At 39.3% G+C, this 20,423-nt stretch overlaps 2 protein-coding genes and 1 long non-coding RNA gene across 3 annotated transcripts; 1 reads left to right on the top strand and 2 right to left on the bottom strand.

The window, feature by feature from the left end:
• Positions 1-27: 27 nt before the first annotated feature.
• gmfg (glia maturation factor, gamma) lies at positions 28-3,160 on the bottom strand. The gene is made up of 7 exons (XM_085131678.1): positions 3,041-3,160; positions 2,530-2,626; positions 2,335-2,384; positions 2,202-2,251; positions 784-866; positions 532-605; positions 28-197 (listed from the first exon to the last, which is right to left on the bottom strand). Exons 1-7 carry the CDS (start codon positions 3,041-3,043, stop codon positions 126-128), a joined length of 429 nt encoding a protein of 142 aa, XP_084987804.1. The 5' UTR covers positions 3,044-3,160; the 3' UTR covers positions 28-125.
• Positions 3,161-7,004: 3,844 nt separating this feature from the next.
• Positions 7,005-19,685, top strand: samd4b (sterile alpha motif domain containing 4B). Its single transcript, XM_085131667.1, has 13 exons — positions 7,005-7,327; positions 8,355-8,866; positions 9,003-9,473; positions 9,633-9,875; positions 10,015-10,124; positions 10,446-10,532; positions 10,882-11,155; positions 11,400-11,485; positions 11,726-11,841; positions 12,086-12,278; positions 12,780-12,906; positions 16,062-16,145; positions 17,557-19,685. The coding sequence occupies exons 2-13, from the start codon at positions 8,671-8,673 to the stop codon at positions 17,583-17,585; spliced, it is 2,016 nt and encodes a 671-aa protein (XP_084987793.1). The 5' UTR covers positions 7,005-7,327; positions 8,355-8,670; the 3' UTR covers positions 17,586-19,685.
• On the bottom strand, positions 8,873-11,853 carry LOC146503509 (uncharacterized). Its single transcript, XR_014868861.1, has 2 exons — positions 11,744-11,853; positions 8,873-9,452 (listed from the first exon to the last, which is right to left on the bottom strand). It is a non-coding gene; the product is annotated as an uncharacterized LOC146503509 (long non-coding RNA).
• Positions 19,686-20,423: the final 738 nt, after the last annotated feature.

The raw sequence follows: 20,423 nt of genomic DNA, 5'->3' as shown, positions 1-20,423 counted from the left end.
GATTTAAATGCAGAGCTGAAAAAGCTGTTTGGGTTAAAATGTTTATTAACAATTCCATACACACCAGATGGACATTAAACTGACAGCCTCATAAAGGGACCTTTGGAGATGCAGAAGATGTACATTCAGCGAAAAAATGACAGGTGGCTCTTCAGCCATTCTTCTGTCAAGTCATCGGGGTTTCTTGTTTCAAACACCTTAGAGAGTAAAGCAAAGAAATTATAAAATGAGCAATAGCTCATACACAGGAGAGTTAACATGTAAGAAAAGACATGTTTATAAGAAAACATTACATTAAAATATGAATAACCTGCTAAATAAATTGGCAGTAAACAAAAGTATGTATGTCAACTATATAACTAAAAACAACTGAGTAGATTTCAGAGAAAAGTAAATCTGAGACTTTCAATTAAAATCTACAAATTTACAGATTTTCAATTTCTCTGAATAAAAAGTAGAAATATTATACCTTGTTACATTAAATACTAGTATATTTACTCAACATGCCACTCATAATTTTGTGATAATTACCTTTGTGAGCTCTGCAGTTTGGACCAGTCGATTCTTGCTTCCTGCATACATCATCTGCTGCTCTGGCTTGCACCCTATTAAAATGAAAGTGACATTTTTTGGGGGGTAATTTTAATACTCGCCCAAACATATCTTTAGAATTCTAATTCAACCTTCATCCCCATAAAAACATTTAAAAGTGTATTTTAGATTAGTTTACTTTGCCATTGTTGCTACAATGCTTTAAGAATCTAGATTACTGTAACTGCTTACCCACAGGACTGGAGAATATGAAACACAGCGGGTAAGACACTCTGCCATCATCATGGACATATTTGTAGCTGTAGACAATGAATGTACGTTTCTGTCAAGGAACTTTTCTGTTTATATAACCATATCAGTAGAATCTGCACAGGAGCAAGCAGAAAGGAGTCTGAAGAGGTGGAGGTATGAATTGGAGAGAAGAGGAATGAAAGTCAGTAAAAGCAAGACAGTCAAAGGAGCTTGCAAAGAAAAGTGGCTGGACTTCTTTAAGTTACTTGAAGACGTTCAAGACGTTCACATTTTGGACAGAGAGGACAGATGGTTTGAAAGAGGAGTGAAAGAAGCCATCTATGTCCACTGTGAGCGACCATCTTTGAACAGAGGCGGTGGTTTACGACACCAACTCTCTGCCATCTATAATCCAGTTTTGAGATCCCTTCCCAGACGCCTTAACGCCCACTCACACCCTGGGCCATCTGACCTCAGGAATTCGCATGATAAGGTGGGGCCAGGTTTCACAATGAACTCACCCGAAACTCTGGCTGATTGGGACCCACACCCAGTTCCACACCTTGGCTCAGGCGATTAGAGGATCATCAGGGGGTCCTTTTGTCCCTCTGTGGGGGGACACTCCCACCAGGTTTATATCTGGGACTCTCCACCATTTGACCTTAGAACTGAAGAAGCCTCTCGGATGAGAGGTGAAACGTCTTCAAGTAACTTAAAGAAGTCCAGACGCTTTTCTTTGCATGCTCCTTTGACTACGATGACCTGGATGACTGAGAACCTCCACAGACAGTAAAAGCAAGACAGAATACATATGTGTGAATAAGAAGGAGACATGTAAAGGTGGTGCTGGAAAATTAGTGGCAGCAAAGGTGGATGAGTTTAAATACCTGGGGTCAACCAATCCAGTGCACAAGAGAGGTGAAGAAGAGTGCAGCCAGGGTAGAGTGGGTGGAAAAAAGTATCAGGGATGATTTATGACTGATAAAGGTTTTCAAGATAGCAATGAGACCACCTATGATGTATGGTTTGGAGACTGACACTGGCAAAAAGACAGGAGGCAAAGCTGGTGGTGGCAAAGTTGAATATGTTAATATTCTTTAATTGGATTGACAGGATTAGAGATGAAGACATCAGAGGGACAGCTCAGGTTGAGACAAAATTATAGCGGCAACCCTGAGACTGGACGAATCAAGCAGGAGGAAAAGAGGACCACAGAGGAGATTCATGGCTGTTGTGAAAAAGGACATGCAGAGGGTTGGTGTGACAGAAGAGGATAATGGGATAGAATGAGATGGAGGCAGATGATCAACTCCGGTGACCCAGAACGGGAGCAGCCAACAGAAGATCACTTGATTTTGCAAAAAGACTATTTTTTTTTTATGAATAATTTTGCTATTCATGATATGATGTAAGGATATCTGGGCTGCCGCTCTGGAAGTTCATTTCTTAAGTCATCCATTGAGATGTCCTAGAAGACAAGACAGAGTGCGAGTGACTTTTTAAATCAAAACAAACAGAGTAAATAAAGAGAGAAAGAAAAAATTGACTTACGTCATATTCCTCCTCGAGAATAACGAGCTGTTTCGCCATGTCTATTTTCACTAAGAAATTTCAAAGAGAAATCTTTTGTGCTTTGATTTTATTTTATATTAGTTGGTCTGCAGATATTCATATGCGATGACAATTTTTGATAATGGTTTTACAAATGTGAAGTACGTGTGTAAGGAACGGATAAACGTTACTTACTTAGTATGGCAGCATTGCTGGTCTCTTTTCGAAATCGAAACTTTTTCAGTTTATCTTTCAGACTTTCATCCACTTCACACACAACTAAAGAGCTTGACTGTAAAAACAGGCCATGAAAACATTAGTTAAATTGTGTCACTCTATTAAATGTTCAATATCTCCAGATAATACTGTGATAAATAGTTAAGTGGGCTGGTCTACAGACCAAAAATAGAAACAAAAAAACGGGGTGAAGGACATTTACTAGATCTGTGAAAGGGCTCTATCCACCTTGCATGGGTATATTAAACATCCATGACACTCTTTGACATTTTGAGGGCAGGAAATGTGTTGCAGCAATATGCAAGATTGTAGTTTCCTGTTTTATAGAGCAAGGGGGATGGTCGCAATGGTTAAGTTGAACAAATATTTTTATGCGCACAGACAAATACGTAGAATTACAGTTCATCGAATGCAGTGAACTTCAATTGAAAAGCTAGGTCTTTCAAGAAATTGCATCAGTTTCACCTACCATTCTCAAAGGATCCTTCTCTGCTTTTAAGTCCTGAGGGTAACACCGCCTTGCTTGCGATAGACTGACAGTTACTTTCAAACTGCTTAAGATGGCAGGGGAGGGCAGACACAATGCTAGATCGCCTCTCAGTCATGCTTCCTCCTTTCAGCAGGAAAACATGACAGCAGTGGTGAAGCGGAGCAACGTATCTCAATCTTTTATTGCATAGGGGATAAATTATGGAAAAACATTTACACACTAACCTCACACATTTTACCGTAGCAGAAGAAGCTGGAGTTGAAATTGAATAATTTTAGGCCATTTAAAAATGAAGATGATCCGTTTAATCATTTTGTGTTGTCTTTTACTGTCACTTAGTATCTGCGACTTTCACTTCCCTTTATAATGTGAACGTGAATATCAAAGTGAAACTTGCAGATGTAGAAAATGTCTTCATATCCCTAAACAATAGCAAAACAGAATGTTGTTTAGGAGTTGAAGTATTTTATTTATACCATTTAAGTCATAATAATAAAAAATAAGAAAGCTATTATGTTTAAGCAGTGTGGGAAGAATAATTTCTTTTAAAAAAATTCTTACTGTTTTACATTCTGGTTACATTATGGAAGGGCAACCTATAAATCACAAGTGACAGCACATTGTAATATTAGAGTTGATACTGGATTTTTTTGGTCAATATTGGAATTTGTAAGGCACTGGTCACTTACACATGCTCTGTGTTGCCTTATAGGGCATTTTCCCACCACGCCTGAAACTAAAAGGCTTAAGTCAGATCTCACACTCTGCACGACTGCTGTGCATTTAAGAATCTGCAGCCTGAAAGAAATCAGTTTCCTTTCTTTATGAATAAATTACATTACACTTACACGGCAACCTACCCCGGTGCCCAGGAATATTGTCAAATTAGAAGTGTAAATTAATTGTGTATCTGATAGGAAAGAAATTTATTGCCATGCTGCTCTCTACTGGTGGAAATTGTAGGCATGTTGCACCTCTGGCCAAACGCACTTTGCTGTTTCCTAGACCATTTAGTTTTAAATAAAAATAATTAGGTGCCCCTTTTTATCTGTACTGATAAATACCAATTGTGTTCTTCATGATTCAAAACTGGTATTAATAAAATAATGAAAAGGAAGTAATGAATAATAAATGCCAATGAAATCGTAACAGCAAAGGAACGTTAACAATAGATGATTCAAAAAGATGCTACAGAGTCTGCAAGTGGCAAAAGCCACCTTTAGATGTAGTCACTACTTTGAAAGGGCAGAAGGGTCACATCCTAGGATGTAAGCGTATGAACTGAGCAATATGGTCAAGGTTTCCGCTATGTAACTAGGGCCAGCATTAATTTAACAGTGGTTAGTAACATTTGAAATCTAAATTCTAAAATATACAGGAAGCCTGTGGAGAGATGCCATGATTATGGTGATGTGATAAAGTCTACTGAAAACCATTGAGAAAGGCTTTCTGCTATGTTCTAAACTAGCTGAAGGTGGAAGAGTGACTTTTCATTTATATCAAAGAGAATAAATTGCAGTATTAGGATGCACGTGTGGAGGACTCCTTTCACGTCTGAGTATGAGGATACTGGTTTTATTCTGGGGTTGCTTTTTTTATTTCAAGGAAGCAAGACTGGAGAACTGGACAACCCAAACCTGAATAAACTGAAACTCCTGTATCTCTTTATATTTGTAAAAATAAAAAAAAAAAGAGCCAAGAGAACTCTTATCGCTATTCATGCCGTTTGTGGGACTGAACAATAACAATTTTATTCTGATCTATAAAGTGGAAGACCAACAAACTTCTTTCTAAAAGATAAGAATGCAACAATCAACTGCAGAATCCTTGATAGGACCCTTAGTTTTACATTATACACCCATTCCTTCCAAATGCAGTCCAAATTTATTCATAAAGCACATTTAAAAACAACAAAGTTGACAAACATGCTGTACATGAAACAAAGGGTTACACAAAAAAAAAAGAGATACCATATGCACCATACATACACGCACACACTGAAAGAATTGCCAAAAAAGAAAAGATCGCATACATTTTCATTAATATGAAGATGATAGGTCATTATATTTATTCATGAAGACCGAAGACCCAATTAGTTAAACTACAGGCATGTCTTAAAAACATAAAGACCTGGATGTCCCATAATCATCTTCTCCTAAATACCAACTATATTCCAATTATAACAGAGCACTTCACTTTTTTCAGACTGTAGGCTTTCTTGTGGTTCCTAGGGTATTTAAAAGTAGAATGTGGCGCAGAGCCTTTAGTTAGAAAGCCCCTCTATTGCGGGATCAGCTACCAACTTGGATTTAGGAGACATACACCCTCTCTAGTTTTAAGATTAAACTCAGAACTTTCCTTTGTGGTAAAGCTCATAAATTAGTTGGGGCTGGCACAACTGAACTTGAACCATGCCTTTTACTGCTGCAGGACTTCCTGTGATACACTGTGGTGTGTTGAGCACTACTTCTTCACCCACCACTTTTCCCTCATTACGTGCTTATATATTACTGCAGCATGTCAAGAAAATTTTGTCTTCTCTCTACCTTAGTCTATGTTCTGTCCTATCTCCTTAAGCTCTGGTTTGCTTTTCTCTTCTCTTTCTTCTTTTCACTTTCCTCTCACCTCCCAACCACTTGTGGCAGATAGCTGCTCCTCCCTGAGCCTGATTCGGTTAGTTTCTACCAGTTAAAAGGGAGTGTTTCTTTCCCTCCCATCCAAAATGCTTGCTCATAGGGGTTTGTATGATTGTTGGGTTTTCCCCCGAATAGTGAAGGGGATTTTCTACCTTGTAATATAAGGCGTTCTAAGGCCTATGTTATTCTAATTTGGTACTATATAAATAAAGCTTAATTGAACTGAAAACATTTTTTAAGATGATCTAAAGGATCATCATCTAAAGATCTGTCGAACCTTGTGAAACTCTGACATGTCTTAAAGACCTCAAAGTCTCCTCTGTGAACTGCTAAAAAGATAGTCACTGGTTACACTGAGGAGGAAAAATAAAAGCTAAAAGCTTGTGGAAAAAACTGTATTTTAACTGTATAGCACCTGCCATTTATATCTTACACAGTACTGTCCATACACTCAGGATGGTGGGTCAATTCAAGCATGATCATATGTTATCTTTAAATATTAAATTTATAGTTTAGTTTAATTTTGCCAGAATATTGCCTACTTTTTGGCATTTTTGTATTTTGTATTTCGACTGTTCTCTATGCCGAAGCACAATGTGTGGTCTTTTTTGTACTATGTATATGTGCACAAAGCTTCACAATTTTGTCTCTTTGCATACAGGTGATATAACAATAAAATTCACATTGGCTTTATCTGTATAAGTACAGTGAGAGAAGATGACAGAATAGCATACACTACTCAGCCACGACATTAGAAACAGTGGCAAGTGAAAGAATACCATTAGTCATTTTGTTAATAATGCAGTGTTCTGCTGGGAATCATTTGGTATTGACATTTATGTTGATGAGAAAACTAATTTCAGCGACCACACACATAAGTGCAATACAGGAGCTTAGAAAGGCTCATCGAACAAGCACGTTAGGTTAATTTAATGGTTCTTAAACTCTGGTGGTGGCCCCACTGGTGGGACATAGAGCCACAGCAAGTGGGATTTGGACGACCAGAAGCTAAATATAGTTGAATTAATAAAAACACAAGTTATGTCATCAAAAAGTACCTTTTCTTCTGTCTTTAATAACTGGTACAAATGTGGGGAGTGGGCTGTGTGGGCGAGTGTGGTGTGAGGTTGTCTGTCTCTGTGATCAACTAGAGACCTGTTCAGGACGTTATGGGATAAGCAACATTTCCCTCGCAGAGAAAATGTAAGAAAATGTATATATCTATCAGATAGATAATCCACCTCAGCCAGGGTCTTCTTCATATTTATAAGATTGTGGGCGGACATTAATATTACGTGCGTCGTGTAGACGTATGACGTTGTGCCCACGTCTTACGTCAACTTAAAATCGAAGTAGATTTCTCCAGGCGTACACTCCTTATTTCTGTATTGTAACTAACATTTTTGTACATAAATTCTTTAACATAGTATGCTTAAAGCCACAGAGGCTCACCACTGTACAGGAACCTCCTTAAGGAGTACCACGCATGGGACCGAAAGCTACGCTTCTCAGCTAAGCTAACGTTGCTGCATCTTTTAGCAAAACTTGCTAGCTAAGAAGCTAACGCTACCGTCGAGCTAGCTATGCATTACTACTAGCCTAGCCCGCTAACCAGTGACAACTGACAAAGGTAAACAACAAATCTTTTGAGTCTCTTCAGTTTAAATCGTCACTTGAGTAACTTAATCTTGCTATCTGGCTAAAACCTCTGGCCGATCAGAATAGCGTTTTAACATTGTCGTTTTTACCGCTAAGACTGAAGTACGAGGCGGAGAAAAGGGGCAGCAACAGCGTCAACGAAAAACAATACAAATCTCGATCCCTCATCACAGACTAGGCCAACCGAGCTAACTCAGCTAACCGCTATTTAATGCTTAGCTGCTGGGTGTAATATTCGTCTGTTTTAGTCTAAGAAACCCTCGCAGCAAGGTGAGAACCGGAGCTTTCAGCCGAGCACCCAGCTTTGTTCATAAAATCAACATTATAGCTCATACTGTTACAGGTGATACCGTTTGCAGTGCTGGGAGTTAGCAGTTTTGACATGTAACTGAAGTTACCCTTGCTCGTTAGTGATTACATGTCTGCGATTCATTTTCTCTGTAAGAGAAAGCGGTATTAGTTTCTGTAAAAAAAAGAGGTATTATTCACGTATGTTCTTTGAATAGCGGACTTTTTTTGCTCTACGTTTTACTGACCCAGTCTCTTATTGATAACTGTGTTGACACACCTTTTGTGAATGGCTCGTCTGTATAATGATGCTATGACTTAAGAAGCATAGACCTGGAAGAGGTCTTTATAATGCCTATGATATAGCAGTAGTCTGTTTTATTTGCACTTTGTGCCATAATCTCTGATTAATGATCATGATATAAGATTAGACCCTCATTGTCAGTTATTTTCTCCTCTCCCTGAGGTTGTTGATCCATTGGCATGATCTAACAGAGTCATTACTGTTACCGTTACTGTTTGCAAGGTTGAGGCAATAGATTACTCAACTGCCTTATTTTAACATAAGCTACTTCTGGCTGCTCCCTTGCAGTGATGTTACATTTAAGAAGTTTTTCCTTGTATGCGATTTTAGAATTAATGTAACAGTTCACCGAATGTCTAGTTTAAGTATGCAATGTGGTTTGCTTTCTGTGTTTGTTTTGTAATAGGGTGCAGATGATCCAGAACACGCCGGAATGAAAAAAATATTTTCCTGTTTGTGTGATTAGCCACTACAGTTGACACTCACTTTCAGCCTAAAGACATCCTGCGAAAAATCCACGCCACATCCCTCGCTGAAGTTTGTCCTGCATCTGAACCATGTGAGGGTCCCTCGGTCCAGTCTGAGGGGAATCCCAGGACTGTTGAAAATACAACCCCGCTGTGCGGGGCTGGACTCAACCCATCTGTGTCTGAGCGAGCAGCCTTTCCTGTAGCCCGCTCCCTGTTGGCACATTCTTTTTCTCCTTACCAAGGAGACGCGCCATGATGTTCCGAGACCAGGTAGGTATCCTCACAGATTGGTTCAAAGGCTGGAATGAGTGTGAACAGACAGTGGCGCTGCTGTCCCTCCTGAAAAGGGCATCCCGCACCCAGGCTCGCTTTCTACACATCTGCCTTGAACACTGGCTGGCAGACTGCACTGACATCCACATCCTTGAAGCTGAGGCCAACAATGCAGGTAGCTGAGAGCTTAAGTGTTCTTTATTATTAATTACTTTATAATTACAGCCATATTAATTGTTTTTCTAAAATGAAAGACAGCATATATTAAATAATAAAATGTTAATCACATGTAAAAATCTATTTGTCGTTAGCAATTGTCAGCCAATGGCACCAGGAACCAAAAGAGAAAGTGGTCTCCTTGCTGTTGTCCCATCTGCCTCTGCTGCAACCACGTAATAGTGAGGCCAAATGTGAGTACATGAAGCTGCTGCAGAAGGTTTTGAGTCACACTATTGAGAGTAGCCTGTTTGTGGAAGAAAGCAGGCAGCTGCTATCTTATGCCCTCATCCATCCTGCCACCACACTGGATGACCGCACATCTCTCGCCATGTGGCTGAACCACCTGGAGGAGCACCTTTCCAGTGGGTATACACCACGTGCTCCATCCAGCCCCTACCACCCACGCCAAGGCTCAGATGAGTGGCCCAGTTCTGCAGAGTCTCTGGACCCCGGCCTTGTTTGGCACGACAAGTCTCCTTCATCCAGCACACCTTCAGCAGGCCAGAACGGACACATGTCATTCCCAGGAGGGATGTCCTCACCTATTAACAGCAATAATACAGGTAATATTTGTCATTCAACTCTCATTTTTCATCTTTTGGGAAAACATAAAGAAGAAGTGGTTTAGTAAAAGCATAAGTTATCAGTCATGAGCATATCGACTATGTTTTACAAACAGTTTTTTTTGTTGTTGCTCATATCTGAAATGTTTCCCTTTCCAGGCCTTTGTGGGCAGATGCAGCCCAGCCCTCAGAAGAAGTCCATGTCCATTATTTCTTCCAGTACCCAGGCTTGTGGATCTGAGTGGGTTAGCCAGGATGACGCAGTGGGCCGGCAGAACTTTATTCCGACAGATCACGCACCCCTTTCGCCCCAGAGCAGCGTAGCTTCTTCAGGCAGTGAGCAGACAGAAGAACAAGGCTCGGTCCGCAACACCTTCCAGGAGGATGGTAGTGGCATGAAAGGTCAGAGTTCTTTACCTAACCAGTCCAAGAGCACTCCAAGCTCTGGTAAAAGCCATGCACAGCCAACAGCTGGGGTGATTTTAAGCCAAAATATAATGTGACTTTTTTTGTAACTTTTTTCCCCCCCTTTTTGTACTAGATGTTCCTGCATGGTTGAAGAGTCTCCGCCTTCATAAATATGCATCACTTTTCTCCCAGATGACCTATGAGGAGATGATGATTCTCACAGAGCAGCACCTGGAGTCACAGGTTTTTAAGCCTCCTTTTTGCATACGCTGGCGCCAGGCTTTGATTATTCTACACTCCTTATCAATTGTGAACATTATTGTCCTCAAACCTGATGATACATCAGCTCTCAATGAGGCATGAAATTAAACAACGCACCCTACAGTTATATCGACCCAGTCGCACATACAAATGGTGCGATTTTGCCTCTGCCCCTTGGCTTTAATGAAACAGATGGTGATTAGGTCTGTTATTTAGTAACTGTATAAATTGCCCAGTGTTCCCTCAAGAAATGACTTTCCTGCTTCTTATGCCATCTTGCTATTTTCTCTCTCTCCTTTTTAGAACGTCACTAAAGGAGCACGACATAAGATTGCCTTGAGTATCCAAAAACTGCGAGAGAGGCAGAGTGTGCTCAAGTCTTTAGAAAAGGTAATTCAAATTGGATAATATTTTTCTCAAGCTAAAAAAAAATAGCAGTGGTGCTTTGTCTTGATGAATTTTCAGTTGCACTGATCAAAATTGCACTTGAGTATATACTTGGTGACAATCATGTGATTTAGCTCCATTGGGAAATTCCCAGTCTGCTTGTTGGCATAGAAACATGGAGGAGGGCTGGTAGGAATTCAGTGTCTTCCTGTAAGACATTTCAGTGGAGCAAATGTTTGCTTTGCTACAGCCTAAATCTCGATTTCTAACTTGGAAATCAGTCTTTCCGCTCACAACAGCACCCGTAAAACTTAAGCTATCATACGATAGTGATGTTGTCATCTCTTGTCAGGATATTTTGGAAGGGGGAAACCTACGTAATGCCCTCCAGGAGCTGCAGCAGATCATCATCACACCTATTAAGGCCTACAGTCCACCCACTGCAGCGCAGACTGCTTCAGACACCACCACCTCACCTTCAGATTCTACAAAAACAGGAACGGATAAAGAGCCGGCCCCAGAGGGCTTCCAATCCAACAATCCACCTCCCTGTGATGGAGATTCCTCAGGTGCACCCATCTCAGATGGTGACATTGCTGGACAGTTCACTCGTGTTATGGGTAAAGGTAAGAATACAGTAGAGGTTTTACGGAGTAGATGAAGGTTGCTAATTAGATTGGTGGCCAAATCCCTATTGGAATCTCTCTTACAACTTTCTTATAAAAGCTATGAATTTAGATTTCATACCCAGGTCAGGATATTGTATAAAACAAAAATACTTAGAATAATCCATTTTCACCAACCCCCATTAACAGAGATCAGCAAGTATCACTCACACTGAAGGGTACTGTGGCTTTTTCCCCCCTTCAGTTTGCACCCAGTTGCTGGTGTCAAGGCCAGATGAAGAAAATATCAGCTGTTACCTTCAGCTAATTGAGAAGTGTCTGACACATGAGGTAAGAAACTGAAGATGAAGCTTTCTCTCTGTTTGCTTATATATGTGTGGATGCAGTTGTAAATGGAACTTGTGACAACGTTAAAACACAAATATAATGCCTTTAAAAAGATCTTTTTAAAAAATCTCGCCTGTTTCTTTCTCGAACTGAAAAATAAATCCAGATTCCAAATGCATTTCCAGAAATCCTGCTAATACTTCGTTCATTATTTCACTCATTTTTGCTGTCTTGTTTTGACAGGCTTTCACAGAAACTCACAAGAAAAGGCTGGTCTCCTGGAAGCAGCAGGTCCTCAAACTGCTCCGCCTGTTCCCTCGGAAAGCTATGCTGGACATGCCTGGGTACCGTCAGAAAGGGTGAGAGTGCTGGCCTTCTTTTACCTTTGATCTTCCTCTTTAGCAGAAGAGCTGTCACATCAGTTTATTGTGATTCTGGATTCGTCTCTGTTATCTGTTAGCTTGATTTTCTTTCCCTTCTTTTTAGTTTCCTCTTTTCCTAATTGAAATTGCTGCTGTCATTTCTTAAGAAATGGCTGTAATAGTTCAACAATCCTTATAATTTCTAAGGCATGTTTCTCTGGTGTTTGTTTTGCTACTCCAGCTGGACCTATGGGTCCAACTCCCTCCCCACAGCAGGTTCTGTAAGTGGAGGTGTAGGGCGGCGCGGCCAAAGGCAGTTCCAGATGACCCCTCGTGGACTTCCAGCTGGACGCATGTGTCTCCCAGCTGGTATTGGGGGAGCTTCTCCACGGCACACTCTCACTAGTCCTGCGCTGACAGGACAGGGTAGACAAGTCAGTATTTTAAATGTTATAATTATATTATGACATCAAGTTGTAACATGCATTACTAATTTTAACTTCTATACAGATTAGTGGCCTATGAAAAAAATCAAATATTAAAAGATTTAGTGACTTAAAACCAGTTGTTCTCAAACTGTAAACCCCACTGGTGACAAATAGTGAGCTAAGTGGTGTAGAAATGACCCAGAAAAAAATAGTGGAACAAAGTTCAATTAATATGAACTCTGTGTAGGATAAATTTGAATATTTTGTGTGAAGGTATTGGTCAGTATGAAGCACATAATACATAATACATCTTTGTTCTGAAAGCAAAAAAAACTCCCTCCAAAAAGAGGTTTAATCAGTACAGATTTGACAGTAAAACTGGTTTCATAGTTTTATATAATTTGAGTGTTTTTATTTGAGAACCTAGCTGAAGGTTTAAGAAACTTTGCCAGTTTTCCTGGATAAGTGATGTCTGTTTGAGGAGAACTTGTGTTTTCCAATATATAGAGCCTGTGGTTTGCCAACCCTGGAGGCAGTAACAGCATGCCAAGTCAGAGTCGCAGCTCTGTACAGCGGACCCACTCGCTCCCTGTCCACACTTCCCCACAAACCATGCTCATGTTCCAGCAGCAAGGTATATACATATGCACTAACCCACAAACTGTCATAGTGCTTGTTTAATGTACCACATTCTGCGCCAACATGTAAACACAACCTTCTTGACATCTTGGGATTCCTGTTTACACTTTATAACACCTAGTTTTACCTACATGTTCTGAAAGTATTTTTTTAAATGCCTAACTGGAAATGGCTATTGGAATATTTGAAAGCTCTGGGTCTCAGTCTGAGTTTTGCAGGTAGAACAAGCTACACAACCTCTGTGTGGGGGGAAAAAAAGAAAAAAAAGCTATGAATTGGTCAGATGCCAGAATGGAGAGTGTCTCTCCCTCTGTGCCAAGGACAAACTAACAAGACGGCTTAGCAGCATGTTGCAGAAAACAATCTGTCGGCTTGTATAGTATACATAACCTTTTGGTTGCCTTGTTTTGTGTGCCAGATGCCAGACGTGAGCATTGCAAATTTACCTGTAATGGATCTGTCGTGTTTTAGCAGAGTCAGCTTCGGATATTTCCATAAAGGAGTGTGTGAAAGCCAGAAATGTATAGTTCCACAGACATGAGCTCAGTATGGTTGTAGTTTCAGTGTCTACACTCACGCAGTTTCATATTCTTGTATGCTTAATAATGCAAAGAAACAAAAACCTGAAAAATACAGCATTTCTAATTGACTGAGTCCAAATCTGAATCTGCTTTAAGATTGTGTTGCATTTTTTAAACGATCGATTGAATAAATGTTGGAAATATTTAATTACAAACTAAAGCTTGGTCCTGCACAACAGACCATGTTTCCTAATTTACTGCACTTCAGGCAGCTTACTGCTTATGAACAGAAGTGTTCCTGAACTGCTGACCTTGTTGTGTGGATGCCCTCAATGGGCATCCACACTATTGAGTTCCTGTTTCTCTTTATTCTTTATTTTTCCTCTAGTTGCTTCCGTACGTTTTTTGCCGATTAACTACAGTTTTTAGCCAATTTTCTCCATTCAAACTTTAAAAAATTCTGCTCTTTCTGCTAATGCCAGCTATGACTTTTGGTGCTCATAACTTCTATACTTTTTAAGGATATTGAATTTTTTTGCAATATTTTTTGCCCATTTCTGCCATATTATCAGTGGCCTCACTGATTTTCCTTGCCGGGCTGAGCTGTGTTTTAGCTCAGTGAGATGAGCAGCCGTTAACAGACTGGGAGGCCGGGGTTCAAATCACACTTATGGCAACATTTCTTTCAGTTAACGGTTAAACTTTTTTAACTCTTTTCAGCAGAAATTCTGCTCATTCACCTCTTTTCAGCAGAATTTTACATTTTTTTCACCACTTTTCAGCACAAATCCCAGCTTTTTCAGCTGTTTTTAGCAAAAACCTCTTTTCAGCAGAAATTCTGCTGATTGAACTCTTTTCAGCAGAATTTTCACCACTTTTTAACCCAAATTCTGCTTATTCACCTCTTCTGCAAAATTTTCAGCCTTTTCACGTCTTATTAGCACAAATCTCAGCTGTTTTCAGAAAAAACTCTTTTGAGCAGAAATTCTGCTGATTCATCTCTTTTCAGCGCAACTTTCTGCTTCTTTACCTCTTTTCAGCAGAAATTCTTCTGATTCACCTCTTTTCTGCAAAGTTTTCAGCCTTTTCACCTCTTATCAGCATAATTCTCAGCCGCTTCTGCTCATTTCAGCAGAATTGTCAGTCTCTCCACCTCTTCTTTGTGAGAATGACTTTGGCTCAGTGAGATGAATAGTCACCTTGAGACCAGAAGGGCCAGGTTCAAATCCTGCTCAGGGCAACTTTTTTTTTCACCACTTTTCATCAAAAATTTCTCCGTCTTTACCCCTTTCAGTAGAATTTTTTGTTTTTCACCACTTTTCAGCAAAAAATTTCTGCTTCTTCACCTGTTTTCAGCAGAATTTTCAGTTTCTTCACCGCCATACAACTTTTTGCAACTTTTCAGCTTTTTTCAGCAGAAATCTTCAGTGTTAAGGCATCCACACAGCATTTTCGCAGGAAATGCAAATTTTTTCTAGTTATGTTTGTGATTCAATGCTTAAATCTGTATTTTTAATATAGTGGCATCTACAGTCATCTGCCTCTGACTTTCCTCTTATGGCATGTTGTTTTTGTTGCACGCTCTTCCTACACTTCATTTAGTGTAACAACATGTCTGCATCCCTACATCATACACCTTATTTTTCATTTCTAGCTTTAGCATAACTAGTCAAAGCTTTTAAGGTGTTAAAACATACATGCAAGTAAAAAGGGTGTGTGAAAGCAGACAGAATTATACAGCATGATGGTAGGACTCTCAGGACTCTCACCTTTTTATTCTTTTGGAAGTTTTGTTCCTCAGTACAGAGGCAAAACAAAACTATTGTAGCATAATATGTTCTTTGAGTATCCCAGAGGATTCCTTATAAAGCTGTCTAGACATCACTGTCAGCCAAACACCTAAATGCCTTTGTGGAAGTTCAACTTTCAAGCTCTGTTTTACTTCTTCTCAGACCAGTATTGCACTATTGATCATGTCTTTATTCTCTTGAAACCGATTGAAATTTACATCAGAACTTACATCAGAATACATCTAAAGCTTTGCAGTCACAGTCTGCTTTTTTAAGTAAGTGAAATGCTAACTGATGTAAGAAAGAAAAGAGGATTGCAAAGGCAGACCTATATCTCACTCTTGAGTTAAAACCCCCCAACTGTTTGTAAGTATAAATTACATTTCATTAAACACTTTTAAAAATACAGTAAAATGATGTTAAACCTTAGACTTTTACACCATTTATACAAATTCTTGTGCCAGTTACCTCCATTTTTCGTAATGTTCATACTGTTTAATTTGGTTGAAACTGACTATCTGTAGATATGCCTTGTCTTGTTTGTTTAGAAAACAGAACTACTCCCTTTATTAGTGTTACTCACTTCAATTTTAGATTACAGCACCAAGGTGAGCTGAGCATTAGCAACATTGTGATGATTATTCTTTTGCACACAGTAGCCACATGTGCACATTGTGTTTCAATAAAGTAATTTAAATGTGAATCAGGCAGATTAATCTGCGTTAATGCAGATTTTATATATAAATGTTTTTTGTTTGTTTGTTTTCTAAATTTAGTGTTGTGACAGTATGTCATTTCCTAACGTTCCTGTGGACTAATAGTTTTATTCATTTCCTCAGAATGCCAAGTTCCAGGTGCTGACCTGGAGATCAACCCTACGCTGGAATCACTGTGCCTCAGTATGACAGAGCATGCCTTAGGGGGTAAGTGTCAGCAACTTTAAATGGGACACTGGTTGGCAAACGTGTACACAGCTTTCAGCTAGAGCAGAAGAGCAAGGGTGGACAGCCCACAATCCCCTTAACTGTCACTCCTGCAAGCTTTAAAAAACAAAATAAAACAAAAAAAGATGTAATCCTGTAATCCTTCTTAATCTGCAGCTTTTTTTCTTTTATTGTTTGGTAGGAGGAGCTTAAATAGATCTTTTGATATTGAAGGTTGCTGACCCAAGAACTAGTCAAACGGGAGAAAAAGAGCCCTTTAAACGAAAGACAGTGTAAAAAATGGATATACCCAGAGAAGTTTTTACTATTGTTTTTTTCAGCCACAAGCTACCTTACATGCTTGACAGGGTCAAATTTTACTTTATCAGCTAATGCTAGCAGGCTTGATTAGAATGTTGCATCTATAAACTGTATGGGTGCAACTCAGACACACATTTGAGGTAATTAGTGCCAAGTAAGACTAATAAAATACTAGAATTTCACTCACCAAAACTGAAATAAAAGAAGCCATAACATTAGTCAGATAATCCATTGAAAAGGCTCCAACAGCATAGACACAGTGAACAGTAGTGGATGAGGCCTAGCAGACTTGATCAGCTCCAGCTGCCTGTGGCAGGACACCTGTCTGTCAGAGTGGCCACACCCCTGACTCAGTTATTCAAATGGATGAGTTACAAAAGAATTCACCCCATTTAGAGTGGGATCAAAGCCAGATTGTTTTATGGTTATTAATTCTGTTTGACATTTTAACACGGGGGGTCTGTGCAGTGCTCTATTTGGAAGAGAAACTGGAGTAGCAATTAGAGGAACTGCACTGCCACTTCTATGTTGGCATAATTTTTAAGCTCTGGAGGTTGCACCTGTGTTTCAACATCAGTATCTCTGTATAATTGTCCAGTATTGTGGTTGTAAATAATTTATGAAATGGATGAATTTTGGAAAATGTTATATTTTCATTCCTTTAACTGATGCGGCTAAAGTTATGTTCTGTTTTGGCTTTGTATATCTTAAAACAAGGATGCATAAAGGGCCTGAGGGCCAGAAGCAGCATAAATCTTAATATAAGATTTTTTTTTTTTTTTTAATTGAATGTAACTTCGATCTTTTGAAAAACATTGAGGGAAAAGGGATAAAATTGCTTTTTTTTAATACAGACAATAAGATTGTCTGTATACTGGATAGTATGTGTTAAATCAGTGATACTGCAAGACAGAAGCCAATTTAAATTTCATAGGATTTAGTGTTTTTAATTTTCTTAATGTTACTAATATATGTATCTAACAGTAAGTTTAGCATTAGGACAGTGACATGCCCCTTCAGCGATGCCATGCTTATCACATTGTGATTATAAGTGTAATGTACCTTAATGTGTCTCCGTTCTACCCCTCAGATGGAACAGACCGGACTTCAACAATATGAAAAGAAGAAAGGAAAAATACACTTCATTTGAGGCCTATTCAGTTCCTCATCACCCAGCACAAAGATAAACGTATGCTTCAGAAAACCAGGCAAAGCAGTCACTACAAAATGACAAAAAAACTGTGTATATGTTCTCTAATATTTTTGTACGTTATTATATACAACTAAGTTTATTAAAAATGGAATACAGATGATTATTATATTGCAGGACAGAGAAAAAAAAAGGTTAACTGTGCAAACTGCTCCGTGTCACCTGCAGGACTGTGGCATGATCTGCAGAGGCTCAGTTTGCCGTTGTGAGAGAAAAACAGTAGATTGGTGCTTTCATAAAGGGGTTCCGCCCTATGAGTTACTCTTCTTTTCCTTCTGCCTTGGAATAAGGCTTTCTATCCAAAACACACTGACAGCAACAGCCTCTGCACCATATAATGTGTAGATTCTGAAGATTTCCAGCCAGAGTTAAGGCACTTTTAATAAATGAACTTTGATATTAGGCACTAAATGGTATTTGGCTCAATTACACACTTACTGAGGTTCCCCTTGTAGTCAGGTGCGGATATAAAGACACCAGTATGCTTTCTAGCCACCGTAATCATTCTTTAACCTGTGATAGCTGGGGCTTTTGTTGGTTGAAACTTGGTCAGCTTTCCTTGGTCCTTTTTGTCGTCTCTAACGAGCATGTTTTTGTGTCAAAGGAAGGAGAGAGATGACCAAAAGGCTTGAAGAACAGCTTGTAATTCAACCACAGGTTTATCCTTTGTCTCGGTTGTTTTTCCCCTGAACATGTAGTCAAAATAGAAGTGACTCTCCTCCTCTAAACTTCTACCAAGCCAAAGAGAAGGGTTGTGTGACTGTCAATTTGAGAAAGACATTTATAGTGAAATGGTATACTATTTTTTAAAAAAAGAACAGCGGTTTAAAGAATTTATGCCAGCTGCAATTTGTCTGTTATTTTATGCCCTACTACATAAATGATGATGAATCTCATTTTGTGCCGAGGAATCCCCAGAGGGGTGAGTAAGGGCTGTGAGGTTTGTACTGTGTGAGAGCTGATTTGATATTGAATTGATAAAAGCAAGGAGCGCAGAGTGTTTTCAATTTACAGTCTAATGCCAGACGAGAAAACTAAATGAAACCCATCTCAACCCTCTGGCCCCCTTATAATTGGCTTTGGAAAATGAAGCTTGATCTCACAATAAATGCTATGGAGCACAGCGCCTCACCCTCGCAGTGCCCTCTTCCTCAAATGGCCAATGTGATGATTTGATGAATCATACTTTTCAAGGTGCTTGACGATGTCCATCTTTTTTCTGTTTGTGTCTCAGTGTGTTTCAGTCTCAGAACCCTAACATTATCATGTGGTATCAGTGTTGAATCAAAAACTGTCTTATACAGCCTCTGTCTGTGAATGTGGCAGAGCCGGAGGTGCATGTACGTGTAATATGGTCTTAACTTTTGTATCACTTTTGGTTGCAACATAAGGCAGGGATAACCATTCAAATTATTATTTCATCAAAAATAGGAGGTCTGTCTAGTAAAGATGGTTATTTACAGATATCTTTTTTTCCAATTGTATTTTTTACTCTCCCTTGATATTGATAACTTATGCTTATTTTCTATAATCGCATGTTTTGCCACACTAATACCGCACTGTTGTAGATAGAGGGCATGGTGGTTGATGGTGCCCAGTGTCACCGGAGAACAGAAATCTTGCAACTAATGTTGTATGTTTATATCGCCTAAATGTCACTGTTTACATCTCTCTGGGATGATGCCAGATTCATGTTCTGTGATGTCATGCATAATCCATTGTCTCACAATCTAACACATTAAAGAACTGAAGCCTTCTCACACCTGAGCAGGCTGGGTAGATCCCAAAAGCAAGTCTTCTACCCCCCCAAATCCGTGGACTCCATATGAGTTGCAGTAGTGGGTTTTTTTTTGTTTTTGTTTGTTTGTTTGTTTGTTTGTTTGTTTGTTTTCAAAGGTATAGCTATATGAGGCACTTAACGGCTCTTTTTTTTTTTTTTTTTTGGTCATGTGGTGGTGAGAAAGAATTGTTTCTCAAACCTTGTGATTAAAATGTTTAGCTGGCATGTTCTCATAAACTGTTTATGTGGTGCCTGAAATTCTCGCTCCAGCATCCTCAGCTTTTGTTTTAATAATGGTCATGAGAAGCATTCTAGTCATAGATTTCTTCAGAGCAGGCTCTTGGGATTATCTGACTTGTTAAAAGCATCACACTCATGCCCGCAAAGGACTTTAGTGAGTTAGCAATGGTGGCTTTAAGACTTGTTTCTTTTATTTTTAACTCTTCACTATCCTGTATACCAACTATGTTGTTGCAGATGGCTCAGATTATCCTTCTCATGGCCTCTGTTGCTTTGGACAGCCTACTTGTTACTTCAAATAGACACAGAGGTACAGTGCGGCAGATTTCTACAAGAGTGTGTGTGTGTGTGTGCGTGTGTGTTTATAAAGATGATGCAGCAGGGGGGTGACAATGCTTTTCTGAGCCACATAATCATGATGTGATTATGAGTAAACTGAACACTAATAACTGGCCAAGGAATATGTTTACTCCATGTTTACATTCCAAGATGCGTGATATTAGTTGAGAAGTGCATGTATTAGTTTCAGGCTGGTGTATTTTAACATGCCACGCACCCACTACGGAGGTACAGAGCCTGTGTCGCATGGAGACGTCTACCAAGTGGTCCTGAGACCATGTTCATGTCCCAGCATGGCTTTATTATTGAATTAATGTAGCCCACCAGCTGCATATATCTATCTTGTACCAGTTATATTTAATTCTAAAACTCTCCCCCAACTTTTTCT

The sequence above is a fragment of the Neolamprologus multifasciatus genome, chromosome 14 (assembly GCF_963576455.1).
Source record: "Neolamprologus multifasciatus chromosome 14, fNeoMul1.2, whole genome shotgun sequence".
Taxonomy (NCBI): domain Eukaryota; kingdom Metazoa; phylum Chordata; class Actinopteri; order Cichliformes; family Cichlidae; genus Neolamprologus; species Neolamprologus multifasciatus.
Note: the sequence above shows the minus strand (reverse complement) of the source record. Positions and strands in the feature narration are given on the sequence as shown.

Coding starts and splice junctions, on each gene's coding strand:
- gmfg (XM_085131678.1), bottom strand. Junction 2,385..2,529: donor CAGCAATGCTGCCATACTAA/GTAAGTAACGTT, acceptor GAAATTTCTTAG/TGAAAATAGACATGGCGAAA. Junction 2,252..2,334: donor TTCTCGAGGAGGAATATGAC/GTAAGTCAATTT, acceptor CTTGTCTTCTAG/GACATCTCAATGGATGACTT.
- samd4b (XM_085131667.1), top strand. CDS start 8,671: ATGATGTTCCGAGACCAGGTAGGTATCCTCACAGATTGGTTCAAAGGC. Junction 8,867..9,002: donor AGCTGAGGCCAACAATGCAG/GTAGCTGAGAGC, acceptor ATTTGTCGTTAG/CAATTGTCAGCCAATGGCAC. Junction 10,533..10,881: donor TGCTCAAGTCTTTAGAAAAG/GTAATTCAAATT, acceptor ATCTCTTGTCAG/GATATTTTGGAAGGGGGAAA.